Source organism: Monodon monoceros, unplaced genomic scaffold (assembly GCF_005190385.1).
Source record: "Monodon monoceros isolate NGI ecotype Baffin Bay Population unplaced genomic scaffold, NGI_Narwhal_1 Super_Scaffold_22, whole genome shotgun sequence".
Lineage (NCBI taxonomy): Eukaryota > Metazoa > Chordata > Mammalia > Artiodactyla > Monodontidae > Monodon > Monodon monoceros.
The window spans coordinates 15,184,763-15,199,162 of NW_021703779.1; the positions used below are offsets into that span (position 1 = coordinate 15,184,763).

Consider the following 14,400-nt stretch of genomic DNA (forward strand, 5'->3'; position numbering starts at 1 on the left):
CCCCTGCCTTTGCCACATTTCTACAAATGAAGAAAGGGGCCAGAAGGGGAAATGACTTGCTCAAGGTCATACATATTCCTAATCCTCCTTTTCTTTTTTTTTTTAAACATCTTTATTGGAGTATAATTGCTTTACAATGGTGTGTTAGTTGCTGCTGTATATAACAAAGTGAATCAGCTATACATATACATACATCGCCATATCCCCTCCCTTTTGCGCCTCCCTCCCACCCTCCCTGTCCCACCCCTCTAGGTGGACGGACACAAAGCGCCGAGGTGATCTCCCTGTGCTATGCGGCTGCTTCCCACTAGCTAGCTATTTTACATTTGGTCGTGTATATATATGTCCATGCCACTCTCTCATTTCGTCCCAGCTTACCCTTCCCCCTCCCCGTGTCCTCAAGTCCATTCTCTACGTCTGCATCTTTATTCCTGTCCTGCCCCTAATCCTCCTTTTCTGAGGACATAGGCCAATATGGTTCTTCTTCGCCCAACATGCCCGAAGAGCTTCGGTCTCTAAACACGGATAGCTTGCAGTGCTTCACAAGCGACAGTTTTGGCCAAACCCTGCCAGTTCAGGAATGCAGATTTTATAAATGATAGAATACTGCAACCAGTTAGTGCAAACAAACATTTATTGTGAAATATTCATCCTACCCTTTATTAGGTATTACATCATCAAAGCACTTTGTGGCAATGAAAATAGCTTTTTTACCCCTCTGATTCACCCAATATTCCATTAAAGCTGCAAAAAAATGTGCAATCTGCTTGAAAAATAGGTTGCTCTTATTTACTCATTTGTGAAAAGTCAAAAATTAAAAAAGAAAATGAAACTTGCTTAGAGCCAATTTGCCTTCCCACTTCCCAGCTACTCCCCAAAATAATTAACAAAGATAATTTGTTTTAAATGCCTTTTTATAAAACCAATGCACCTTTCCCCATATTATAATCATAAAAATTTTAAAAAGCCGTTATTTACTTCCTTGGAAAAAAGGTGGCCAGCCGTTGTTTTTTGATTGGGAGCATGTGTATTTCCTGGGAGTTCACTTTCTTTAACTTTATGCTCCGGTTTTTGACGGGTTTCCTAAGGGGCTCCGCGTTTCCCATGGACTCTTCTCCTGGGCTGTTGATGTCATAGCCCTGAAGCATGGAGTCTTCTCTTTTGAAGGAGAAGTTTTTGGTGGACACCCCCGAGAGGCCTTTGAGCTTGCCACAGAAGATGGTAGGCACAGTGTCTTCCACAGAGACGATCACCTTGGCCGCCTGGGACTCGCTCACAATCTCAATGTTATTTTCAGCCTTGACCTCACCGCTGGGCTGGCTGGGCGGCTCGGCAGCAACGCTGCTGCCCATGTGACTATCCATCACGGCTGAGGCCTCGTGGGGCGTGGTGGGGGCAAAGGGCACTTCCGTGCCACTGGGAAGTTTCTCCATCACAGTGTGACCTGGGCTGTCCGCTGACCCGCTGCTGTCATACAATGTCTCAGGGGGGGGCTCAGATTTCCGGTGGGCTGCCAGTGACAGGTCTAGGGCTGCATCTTCCTGGCACATCGGGGGACTGACTTCGCCAGCCTTGAGCCAGGGCACCGACTTCATGGAGAGATCCAGGGCCTCGTTCTCACTCCCCATCTTGATGACGGTGTGGCGGCCGAGCTGGAAGTACTCCCTCGGCGGGAGGAGGTCGAAGGGCTTCAGTTCCTCCTTCTGGAGAGGGGTCTGGGTGCCTTTAAACGGGTGTAGGCCGAAGGAAGATGGCGGCTTTCGGAAGCTGGGGCTGAACTTGGATTCAGAACTCTGAGGCACTGGGATGGGGATGGGAATGGGGACCGGCACAGGCAAGGGGACGATCACAGGGTAGGGAACCAAGAGGGTGGCTGGCGGGACCAGGGGGGACAAGGGGGAGTTAAACGGCTGGGGGGGCACAGGGGCGTATCCCGGCGGAGGCTGACAGGGTGGAGGGCCGAGAGCGCCCTGCGAAGGAAACAAATTCTGGAGCACGGCTTCGAAGGGCAACGTGGGCTCCTGCGGCTGGCTGGGGATCCTGAGGTCCAGGAGCTGGGGCTGGGCCTCGGGGTCCTCGGCTCCCTGGAAGAGGTTGCTGTGGATGGCGCTGGAGGAGCACGGGGCCTCCTGTGGCAGGACCAGAGGGGAGTTGAGGTGCTGGAAGACGTGCTGCTCCAGCACCACCGGCAGCTGCACGGGGCCCTGTGTGGTCATGACGTAAGTGGCGTTGCCGTTAGGGTTGAGCTCAGGCACGGGGCTGCCCTCCACCTGCATGTGAATGGGCATCACCACCGGGCTCTCCCCGAGGCACAGGGGCTGAAGCACGGTGGCCGCTACCTTCAGAGCCATGCCGCTCTGGGACTCAGCCGGGGGGTTCAGAATGGACGGGGCCGGCACGGTCACCAGGGCCTTCTTTACCAGGTCAGTGGAGTTGATGTTCCAGGCCTCAGTGGTGATCAGCTGGGCCATGCCGTTCTCCAGTCTGTTATTGGCCAAGGCAGGGGAGGAGTCGGTCACGTCCATGGAGAGGTTCTGGGACTGCAGATCGTCCATCACTCAGCTCTGATGCCACTCGGCCTGCAACACGGAACACACCATATGAATCTTCCTTCCGAGACTATTTATAATTGCCTTGAGAGCTCTCTCTACATCTTTTAAAAGTTTCCACATCTTAGTTAACCGGGGAGCACACCCATCTCTCTGTGTATACATACATGTTACAGATATTTCCTAACATATACGAACACACCCATACGATCAGCTGTGCGTGGACAGCCCCAATTTAACAGACGATTAAACTATAAACACAGATGATGTAAGGGCGAAATAGCCAAGTGCGGTTAAACAGAGTGTTGTGAAGCCGGATACCCACTCAGCTTATGCGCTTAGCCTGCGGCAAACAAAGTTTCATTCCACATTGTTCCATCGGACAGTTAAGATATGCGGGGATTGGACTTGCTCAAATTCAAATATGCAGCAAAGACTTACTTTCCTTTAAGAAAAAAAAATAGAACCCTGTCACGTTAGAATATTGTATGGAATTGGAAGGGGGCCATCCCAGTTATGGAAAGCATTTAAAAAACTCTTTGTAGCAGCAATAATTCTTCCAAAAGAGGCTTGATGAGAGGAACAGCAGTGTATTTATACGAGGCTCATTATAATTGTCTCCCTCCAACCAGTGACACCCCCTTTCCTCCAGTAATAGGAAAAGCCACTCCGAGGAGTGAAGACAGGATAACTTGCACGAATGCTCATTGGGTCCAGCGTCACTGTCCCCATTCCGTCTGTCTGACCTGTGACCTCTCTCTCCTAACTTCTAGCTGTCAAGAGGAACAGATGCTGACGAATCTAGGGCCGGGGAAACGGAACCCTTGTTGGAAACAAACATCCTCAGAGGTGAGATATACTTTCTTGATGTCCGCGGCACCACTGGCCACCTCCTGAGAAGCCAAAGAAGCCCAGCGCTGGTGCTTCCTGGAGGAAGCAGGGCTGCAGCTGCGATATGGCTCTCCATGGAAACGCGTCCATATTTAGCCTTGTTACCATGGAGAAGGCAGGCACCATGTCTAACTCGGGGATCTGTGCAGCCCTGGAGTCTGGTTGGGCTCAATAATAATTCAATAATCCTCAGTCTTGCTGGGCAGGCCTTGGGCAACTCCGATTCTTGACCTCACCTGTCTGAGCGGTCTAGACTTTCGTCCTGGGGTCAACTTGTCCTTCTCTCCTCACCCCGAAATTACCAACACAACCTCCAAAACAAGAGAGGTGGCCCAGCACACCATGGGATTAGAAGTGAACAAACGAGGCCTCACTACAGGAAGGCAGCTTTAAGAAATGAACAACTTTGTGATATTTCCAGACAATCACAACGTGTCAAATGCACAGAACAAGGAGTTTCTCTGAAGCAGGAGGAGGGGAGGACAAGGGGAAGGATGCTGTGCAAAGAACTTTATGGAGAAGGAACGGTGAGTGATGCCCTCGGCAGGGCACACTGCAGAGCCTCTGAGGAAGCCTGTCCCCAGGGAGCCTGAGGGGGCTTGCCCCAGCTGAAGGGCCTGGTTTTTCCTGAGAGGAGTGCTCCCTGATTCAGCCCAGAAAATGCCATGCCTCCAGTACACCATTCATTCATTCTTCCATGCATTCATTCATCCATCCAACCAATCAATTTGCTGAACGCCTACTGCCTGCCCAATGCTTTGCTGGGGGCTGGAGATGCTGTCATGATCTTGGAGATGCTCCTGCTTTCATGGGGATTAGAGTCTACCGGGGGTGCATGCCGTTGATCGGACAGAGACTGGCTAGCATGAGAAGGCGTCAGCGTGAAGCCAGGAGGGGCATCAGCCTCGGCAGGACAGAGCTCTGTCGGCCACTCACAGACAGCCCTTCGAAGGCCCTGAGCACCCAGGGCCTCCTCCAGAAGGGCCGCCCTGTCCCTCACAGTGGCCAGAGCTCAGGGCGGGGTGGCAGAAGGCTGAAGGGAAGCTTGGGCGGGGCTGGAGCGGACAAGGACAGCAGCGGTCAGAGGAGGCACCGCGGCCACCCGTCCGGCCCGTGAGGCAGGCCGCCAGGAGAAGCCACGTCCCGTGTTTCCCGCGGCCTTGGGACTACCGGGCTGTGAGGCTGCTTTCTCTTAACAGGCTACACCTTCTCGGCGCCTCCCCGACCGGCTCCTGGCACATACCTTCGGCTCCGGCGGCGGCTCTCACCTCTCCCCGCGCAGCCTCACTCCTCTCCCGGCCTGGCCCTGGCCCTAGGACTGCTAAGCCTCTAGAACCTTCCCGCTCAAGAGTACGAGGAGGCCGTCCTGCCAGAGGTGAGGGTGCCGCCCACAGGGGGCGCTCAGTGCCTTTAAACTCTCGCCATCAGGCCCCTTGCCGGGGCCTCAAGCCTCTGGGGACAGGGCCGGGGCCAGATGCGATGCGGGACCGGCCAGGATGCAGGTGGCGGTGTGCGGCATCTCGGGGGGCCAAGGGCGGGGCTACCACCCCTGCCTCCTCCCACGTGACAGCTTTGCACCTGCCTGATGACTGAGCCAAGGAGGCCCGGGGAGCAGCCGCAGTCGCTCACCTAGAGGCCTGCTGAGACGATGCACACCGCTCCCCACCGGGGACTGAGCACCCGCTCCGAGTCGCGTACCACGCGGGGCCCAGGACTACACTGCCTTCGTCAAGCACCCTCCCGCCTCCCAGGGGGCTCTTCCCCTCTTCCGCCCCACTCCTCCTCCCCTCATTCACCCTGACAGCACGCCTCCCGACTCTGGGTCAGCAGCTGGGGGGCCGGAGTGGCTGTCACTGTTGTAGGAGCCAGTGCTGGAAGCCCCAGGGATGCCCTGAGGAAAACAACCAGCTCCTGAGATGAGGGCTCACGGCGCAAGTCTGTGTCCCTGAGGACAAGCCAGAAGCCGGGTGCCAACTGGAGAGGTCGTGTCACAGAAACCACCACGTAATGCTCATGCTGAGGGGGTGCCATTTCTTCAGAGGTGGCAGGGAGCCTTTTGTTTGGGTTTTTCAAAATATTAAATGGATTTAAATGAGATCGGCCATCCATTCGGCCTGCACCCATTACCCCTGGGGGTATGGGGCGGGGCGTAAAGGGAGGGGAAGTGGGCGATCTGGATCCGCGGGTGCTGGAGACCCTCGCTCTCTTGGCCCGTGGCCAGTTGCCTACGTGCCCCCCCCAGATGGAGACCCTGCGGAGAAGCCTCAGGGCACAGAGCAGCTGGGGAGGTGAGGAAGGACTGTCTGGGGCAGTAATTGGGCTCAGAGACCTGTGGGGTCACAAAATTGCCACCTGAACCCCTCGTCTAACCATCACGAAGATCTAAGGATACCAGAGGCACGATGTCCCCAGGATCTGCCCCTCAGCTTGGAGCCCTCTCGGGCCTTGACCTTCACCCAGCCAACTCCTGCTCACCTGTCAGACGCTGGACTCTCATCCTCTGAGATCTCCCCCAACCCCACTGAGCTCCCACAGGACCCCAACTTACCTTGGCAAGTCCTGAACCTCCCCCTCATACTGGCATTGCCAGTATGAGAAACAACTTTCTCACCTGCTCATCTTTATGACCGTAGCTGGTGAATCCTTTCAGAAAGGAGGGCATGAATGAGTATCTAGGCCTTTCGCAGCCTGGCGTTCTCATAACCAGCGTCTTGTCACATTTATAGAATCATGGTATATCAAGACTGGCAGGGACATTAAAGCTTACATCTCTGTCCTCTTCCCGATCTTTTTTACAGATGAGGAAACTGTGACCCAGAAAGGCTGAATAAAACTCGCCAGAGGCCAGTTATCACAGAGGTCACCCTGCTCTTGTTGTGGAGAGAGCAGAGGGTCAGGCCCACAGGTGCCACGGAGGGGAACATGGCAGTCACCCACCTTCACCAGCCAGGGGGAGACTCCAGTGACGAGACAGTAGATGCGAAAGCACTTTGTGGACAGTGAAGAGTCTGACACGGTGACCTGTGAATGGATTCATCCTAGGGTCCCGTGTTTCTCTGACACACACACACAGAGAAAACCAAAGCAAAGCGACACGTGTGCCGTTTTCCTGATAAGGAGTTACATTCGTGAAGAAGCCAACCTGGGGTCCAACTCCCAGGCAGTAGGTCAGTGACCCGCCCCACATCTGCACCCCAGTGGGTGCCCTGCAAGCCGGGCCTGCCTCTCAGGCCTCCTGCCTCCAGAGCATCGAACAAAGGACTCAATTTACCTTACAGGCTTCCATACAGATTGACATTTTTTTGACAAGGATTCATTTATAGCTTAATTTCAAAAGTGAAAACAGTTGACCACTCAGATAATTTAGACTATTCTCTAGGTCGTAGAGTCCATCTATTTCCCTGTTGTGGGCATTTAACACCTAATCTCTTTCTCCCTCTCTCTCTCTCTACACACACACACACACACACACACACACACACACTCACACACTCAACCTAATACCCTCAGCTACATCCTAAATGATCCCATGGGGACCCCCTGAGGAGCCTGCACCGACTCCAACTGAAGGAAGTTCAGAATGTGACTGTGAACCCCACTCTAACCCAGGACAGGATCCCCGAGACCGCCTCACGCAGAGCTTGATTTCTGAGTTGGGAATTTGGACAAAAGCCCTGTGGGCATGCCAGGAGCCCTAAATCACCTTCTAGAGAGGGGCTTGATTTTGTACCGTGAATTGAGAGCATTTTCACCACAGAAACAACTATCAAGACGACCACAAGGCCCCTGGTCTGCAGCGCCAAGCGCCCCTGAGGAAATGCTTGAGGACTGGGTTCCTAGGTCTGGTGGGCAGGGTCACCTCGTGGTAACGCAAGCCAAGGGCCACTGGCTGCCTGGGAGCCCTGTGAGGACCCTGGGATCACTGGAGTGAGGTCACGTGGAAGTGAGCTCAGCCTCAGGGGAAGCAGTCTTAGTGATCTGGGCAGATTCCACCTCCAGGACCCGGATGATCTAGGGAGGGCCATTCTGGAGTCCCCTGGTCCCGATCCTGGGGACACCCCCTTCAGCCCAAACAGCCTGCAGATGTGACCTGCCCTCCTCTTCCCCTGAAGTCAGCCTCACCTAGATATTTTATCAAGATAAATTTCTTCCTTTAAGACATTCATTTTCAGGACTTCCCTGGTGGCGCAGTGGTTAAGAGTCCGCCTGCCAACGCAGGAGACACGCGTTCGAGCCCTGGTCCGGGAAGACCCCACATGCCGCGGGGCAACTAAGCCCGTGCGCCACAACTACTGAGCCTGTGAGCCATAACTACTGAGCCCGTGAGCCACAACTGAGTCCGTGAGCCATAACTACTGAGCCCTCGTGCCTAGAGACCATGCTCCACAACTACTGAGCCTGTGCTCTAGAGCCCGCGAGCCACAACTCCTGAGCCCACGAGCCATAACTACTGAAGCCCGTGTGCCTAGAGCCCGAGCTCCGCAACGAGAGAAGCCACCGCAATGAGAAGCCCGCGCACCGCAACAAAGAGCAGCCCCCGCTCGCCGCAACTGGAGAAAGCCCACGCGCAGCAATGAAGACCCAATGCAGCCAAAAATAAATAAATAAAAATAAATAAACTTATTTAAAAAAAGACATTCATTTTCTAAAAATATATCCCGATACTATGTGTTTTCCAACTGTAAAATATCAACAGCTTTGGTTTTTATGGAGCCTGTAGGCAGCCATCATTTTTTTCAGGTCAGAATTGGATCGTCGATGTCCTTGGAGCAGCAGCATTACCTGAGAGCCTGCTAAAAATGCAGAGTCTCGGGCCCCACCCCAGACCACCTGAATCAGCACCTGCATCTCGACAAGCTCCCGGGATGATCTGTGTGCACGTTCACATCTGACAGGTGCTGGCTTAGCTCTGGTCCTCAACTTGGCTACACGTCAGAATCACCCGGAAGCTTTAAAAAATACTGATGCCTGGGTCCCACCACCAAGACTCTGACTAAATTGGTCTGGGGTACAGCCGGGGCATTGGGGTTTTGAAAAATACCCCAGGTGACTCTACTGTGCAGTCAGAATGGCCTTAATCCAAAGGCCAGAGAACAAGGCACCTGGTCAGCCAACCTTCTTCTTAGTGGCTGATCTTGCTTCTTACTTCACAGAAAAGACTAAAGCCATCAAGTCCGGAATTCCCTCAACTTCCACCCTGGCCGTCACAGAGTCTTCCCATGTGCCCCCGCCCCCGGGAAAAAGTGAGGTGTCACTCCTTCTTGCAAGGCTGACTTCCCAGAGACCTCTGTAAGTATCCTCCCCCTCCCAACTGCACCTTATTCTAAATCTATTTCTTGCTTTCGATCCAGCACTTAAAACTACAGCCTCAATGATCAACCTAATGGTGTATAAAAATCACCAGCCGCTTACTATGAGTGAAATGAGCAAAGCATAACTCGCATCCTTTAATACAACGTAGATATGGTTTCACCATTCAGGACCTGGTATGCACTAAATATCTAAGAAGTAATTCCAACTGGGTAAAAAATGGTTTTGCTCTCCCCATAGGGTGTAATGATTGTCAATTACTTGCCCCAGTGATTAAATTTTCTGAGCTTCAGACATCAGCACAGGGCGTTTCTACTGAAGCTGTGAACATAATTATCACATGAATGGATTCCCAAATTGGCTACAATACGGTGAGTACACAGAATAGTCACCTGGCTTACAGCCGATTGCCTTTTACACGCGGAGATCTCCACGGCCCTCCGAAAGGACTAGGACAACCCAAGCTAGCTTTGGGAACGAGTCCCCAACACGTTACTTCATTTATTAAAACGGTGGTGGCCATGCAGCTCGTGACTGAGTCTCACCTTCGTGAAGGTGGGCAGCGGCTGTGGGGAATTCTGCCAGAGAGGACTGAGTGCAAGTCTTAGCTCTGATGTGATGTGATATTGGTGAAAGATGGGAGCTGTGAGACAGTCGGGCAGGAGGAAGCAGCGAGCCTGAGCACAGTAAACTGGCCACTGACACCAGGGCACTCCCAGGCCTTCCCGGGGAGCAGGGTAAAGTCGTCATAAAACTTATTTATGTCCATTTTACCATCTCATCCTTTTTATTCCCATTTTTCTATTTTATGGCATATGTAATAAATAAATACAGGAAGACATATATAATTTAACAATGTGTATGTGCTGAGGGGGTGTTCAATTCTTTCTTTTGTTTCTGATAGGAGTGCAAGCATGAAAAAGGTGGAACTCGGCAGGAGAGACAGAGCTTCCAAGGCCCAGCGAGACTTCCAAGGGTCCCCCCCTGCCTGAACGAGTCTTGGGGTCACTGGCCCAGGCCACCCCTCACATTCTGCAGAGCAGGAAGCTGAGGTTCACTGGTTGAGTGAGGCTCAGAGGTTGTAGCGTGCAAGACTCTCAGACCTGTGCTCCTTCAAAAGCACAGTCCCTCAGCCATTGCCTTGGGTTCAAATTTCACTTGAGTCAAAGGGGTCCCCTGCTACGTCTGTATCCCTTAACCAGAGTCCAACACCAAGGTATGTGGGATGGTCTGATTCAACCATCAGACTGTCAAATAGAATTTGATGGGTGAGGAGTTTGATAAAAAAGATGAAATAAACCCTCGAGTGCATGGTATCTAATAGATAAGAAATCGAAATAGAAGTAAAAGATGAGATTCAAGACACACACACACACACACACACACACACACACACACACACGAGCTCTTTGTGACTGGGGTAAAGTCATTTTGTGTCCCTGGGACTCAGTTTCCTCTTCTGTAACGTGGGGTACTGCCCCCCTCTCATGGTGGGGTGGAAAATTAACTCAGGCCTCCCACGAGTGAGTGGTGTCTGCGGGAAGGAGTCAAACCCGGCCTTCTAGGAATTGCTGCGGGTCCTGAGGGATGGGGACGTGTGGGAATTCAAGAGACTTGCATGGAAGAGGGAAAGGGCACAAGGGGGTGGGGGAAGGGCAGAATGGCGGCGGGTCTTTCTGGGCCACGCCCATGACCCCCCCCCCCCCACCGAGAAGACGCCATTCCCTATCCTCCCAACTCCAAAGCCCACAGCGTGGGTGAGGGGAGCAGCTTGGAGGGAGGGACCAGGAATGGTGAAGAGGGAAAGGTTAGAGAAAGGAGGCAGGCTCTTTTGGGAGTTCTGGTTCATCTTTAAACCAGGCCAGGGGAGAAGAGAAGGCCAAAAGGAGGGGAGAAGGTAAGAAGACCCTTCGGCTTCAGTCAGAGCATGGTTTATCTCTCTTGGGACTCGACTTCCAGAGCAGGGCAGGGTCTGTGGGGTGAAGACATCACAGCGCTGTCGGGAACCCACGATGTGCCAAACGTCCCTACGACGTGGTAGGATTCCACCAGAGCACGGGAGGGATCTGGGGGTCTGGCTGTGGAGGGTGCCACGCAGTTGCCCTGGTTCCTTTCTGGCCCAGGAGGAGACTGTCAGATGTCTTTGCATTTCCGATCTCATTTTAGACTCCCAAGTACCTCCAGCCTGCCCACAGAGGACCTATGGCGGCCCTCGGGCTGCAGGCCTGGGTGCGGGGCCGGAATAGAGAACTAGGTTCACGTCCAGTCATGTATGTATTCTTTCAAAAACTACCTGAGTGCCTTCACTGCGTGCCAGGCGTGCATCTCCTAGCCCTCCACCCTGATGCTGTTTTCTCCACAGGCTCATTGCCTTCTCTCTCAGCTCAATTCCCCAAGGATTCACCAACCGATACTCTCCCAGGGCGATCTGCTTCTAACAGGGCTCCCTCAAGGTGCACAGTTCTTGCAGAGGTAAAGGAGTAAGTCTCTAAAAGGATGCCAGTCCCTAGACAGCAATGGGAAGAGATGTCAGTGCGAGGACCCCTCAAAGGTAGAGGAGAAATGCTTACTGTTCATGGAGGGTTGCCCCTGAAACTAAGAGGAAAGAAGCACCCTCCTCAAGTCTTGGTGAGCCCAGGGGAAGGGGAGAGACACAGATCAGAATCACCAGAGAAAATCATAAAGAACTGCTGGTGGTGGCAGGGGACACCCACCTGGATGTGGGCTGTGAGAGCCCAGGAGTGTCCACCCCTGCACTCGGCCAAGGTCCCAGAGCCTTAAGCTGGACACACAGCACCCGAACACCCTCAGGTGCTGGTGCCGGAGTGGCCATCTCGTGCAGGAGCACAGGTCATGTTCAAGATCTCTGGCCAGGGTCTATCATCTTAAAAAGCTATGGTGTTTGGAGATTTTTCTGGCAATAAAGAAACCTCTTAAATAAGGAACAAAGAGGGAAAAAAACCTGCTCCTGGAAGAGAAAATACTTCTAATTAGATTGAGATACAAAGGTTAAATTTTTGTTCTGGGAAAAGGACTGTTTATAATCCCGTGTCATTAGCAGGACATTTTCCAGAGACTAGTGTGCCAGAAATAGACCCTCCGAGGGGTCACTGGAAGGAAGGGGTGCAGATCTGCGAGGTGCAAAGGACTGGAGTTCAGATTTTCCCTTTATCCTAATGCACATGAGCCGCTCACCAACCCTCGGCATGAAAACTGTGCCAGCCTCACCTGGGCACTGCCCCCTGCCCGCCACTCCCGAGAGGGGTCAGAAGTACAAGCTTCGAACTCAGACAGGCCTAGGTTCAAATTTCAGCTCTGCCTAACTTTGCTACCTGTGTGACCTTGGGCAAGTTAGTTCTAAGCCTCAGTTTCCCTCTGTGCAAAATGGAGGTTAAAAAAGACCTGGGGTGGGGGGAAGAGCTGGACTGTTGTAAGGATGAAAGGAAATCATCAGTGTAAAGTAGCTGGCACAGGGCCTGGCACTTAGAAAGTTCCCAATAAAACATGGCTAGGGCTTCCCTGGTGGCGCAGTGGTTAAGAATCCACCTGCCGATGCAGGGGACACGGGTTCGAGCCCTGGGCCGGGAAGATCCCACAGGCCGCGGAGCAACTGAGCCTGTGCGCCACAACTACCGAGCCTGTGCTCTAGAGCCCGTGAGCCACAACTACTGAGCCCGCACATCTAGAGCCCGTGCTCCGCAACAAGAGAAGCCACCGCAATGAGAAGCCCGCTCACCGCAACTAGAGAAAGCCTGCGTGCAGCAACGAAGACCCAGCGCAGCCAAAAAAAAAAAAAAAAAGTTGGTGATAATGTTGAAAATAACATGGCTGACATCATCGTCACCACCACTGTCACCATCGTCATCACCACTGTCACCGTCTTCAGCTTCGTCATCAGTCTCACTGTCACAGCCATCACAGCATCACCATCATTACTGTCACCTTGTCACTAGCATCACTGTCGTCATTATCAGATCCACTGCCTATATTTCCTCTCAGCGTCTTTAAGTAGCATCACAAACGCTCCCAATGGGTTTGTACATTCAGTTTCTGAGTTGAAACCCTGTTTGTTCAGAGGTTCGTTTTAAAATCAGCTGCTAGGAACTGGGAAGGCATTTACCACAGAATTAATATTACATCTGATGGCGAGGTTTCCACAAAAACTCACTTAACCCCCAGCATAGCTGAAATATTGAACATTTGCGGTGAAAATAGAAAACAACACTGTTGCCCTACAGGAAATGAAAGACAATGGGAAAACAATTCAATAAATACAAAAATCTACTTCTCATTCAGGCTGGGAGGCTGGGGGAGAAAGAAGAGGTGGCCAGAGCCTTTTGTATCTGGAATATGGACCCATGAGCATTTGTAAAGTTCCAAAGTTATAGCTGATTGGCTGTGATGCGTCATTTCACTTCAGATCCTACAGTTTTCTTTCTCCGTGACAGAAGGGCCTGAATAGCTCTCTCCTCTCCTGCCTAGCTGCAAGATTAGGGGCATTTTCTCAAAAACAAGGGAGGGGTGGAAGAGGAGAGCAATTGGGTAAGGACAAGAGGGAGAGAGAAAGCAGAAGAATTTTCTGAGATAACTGGGCAAGAGTTAAAGGAAAGAAGGTTGCTCAGCTGGAAGAGAGAAAACCCAGAAACTGAGGAAAGCGGTGAGAAAAGCGCTGAATGACCTTTATTCAGCTGCCCAAAAGGGATCGCTGTTGAGCTACAACCACTTGGTTGCTGTGCAGCGTGGTGGAGGGAGAGGCGGGAGTGGAGCTTCCCAGCAGAATGAGGGAAAATAGGAAATTGTTCACCAGCACTAGAGGTACACGAGAAAGGTGATCCGAATTCGGGGAAAGCTTCTCCCATGCTTTTAAAACCACCAAGCACATTCACTTATGACTTGACTTGTCAGTCGTAGAAAACAACATAGATTAGTCTTCTTTTGGTGCCTGATCTTTGTCTTTGCTTACCTCTCAGCCCCTCCTTGGGCAGTCAGAATTGGGTTTCCTCTATCAGAATTGGGTGTTCCAGAATGGAGCTGATAAACTCATTCTCAATGAGGTCTATGACTAATAGGTTCAAGAATTATGTTTCCTTTATTGGTATAATAAACTGAATTCAGTCAGTGATAATGTTATGGACGAAGAAATGAAATCCTAACTGAGCGATTTCAGATACCAACCAAAGGGAGAAATCTTACTTATCTTGAAATCCCTCCACAGAGACGAGAGCCTACAACTACGACCAAGTTTGCTGGCTCCATTAAAAGGCACTTGACATGCAAAAAGGGGATGGGACATGGCCTCAACCTTTAAGCCTTCAGAGCTTACAGAGGAAGTGAATGCCAGTCAATTCTTCATTCCTTCCTAGACTCAATCAACAAACACTTGCTGTTCACATACCAGGAACCACATGAGTATGTGGCTCCCAGGTCCAGAGGTTTTAGCAATATCCGGAACTGTCTTCACAGGGCTCTGTTACTGAACTGGCTACCTCCTCCAGCTCTGGTCTCTGTCTCACCAGGTTTCTCTGCAGAGGTTAGGGGCCTCAAAGGACAGCACCCCCATGCACACATGCTACTGCAATGTCACAGCCACGGTGGAAGCCTAACGACCACCAACTGTGGCAGACACGGTAAGCGGGGGGGGGGGGGGGGG

The 14,400-nt window shown here is 52.1% G+C and overlaps 1 protein-coding gene across 2 annotated transcripts in view; it reads right to left on the reverse strand.

Moving 5' to 3' along the window:
- Positions 1–374: 374 nt before the first annotated feature.
- The window catches only part of RAI2 (retinoic acid induced 2), a 59,643-nt gene continuing 45,617 nt past the window's right edge, over positions 375–14,400 (reverse strand). Inside the window, exons 2-3 of one of the 2 annotated variants that reach the window (XM_029239940.1) lie at positions 2,421–2,579; positions 375–2,204 (exon numbers count right to left, since the gene is read on the reverse strand). In XM_029239940.1, the coding sequence (XP_029095773.1) occupies positions 975–2,204; positions 2,421–2,555 (1,365 nt within the window). In that variant the 5' untranslated portion in view covers positions 2,556–2,579 and the 3' untranslated portion in view covers positions 375–974. Of the gene's footprint in view, positions 2,580–14,400 lie in introns of both variants that reach the window. The other variant, XM_029239939.1, reaches the window with a different exon arrangement.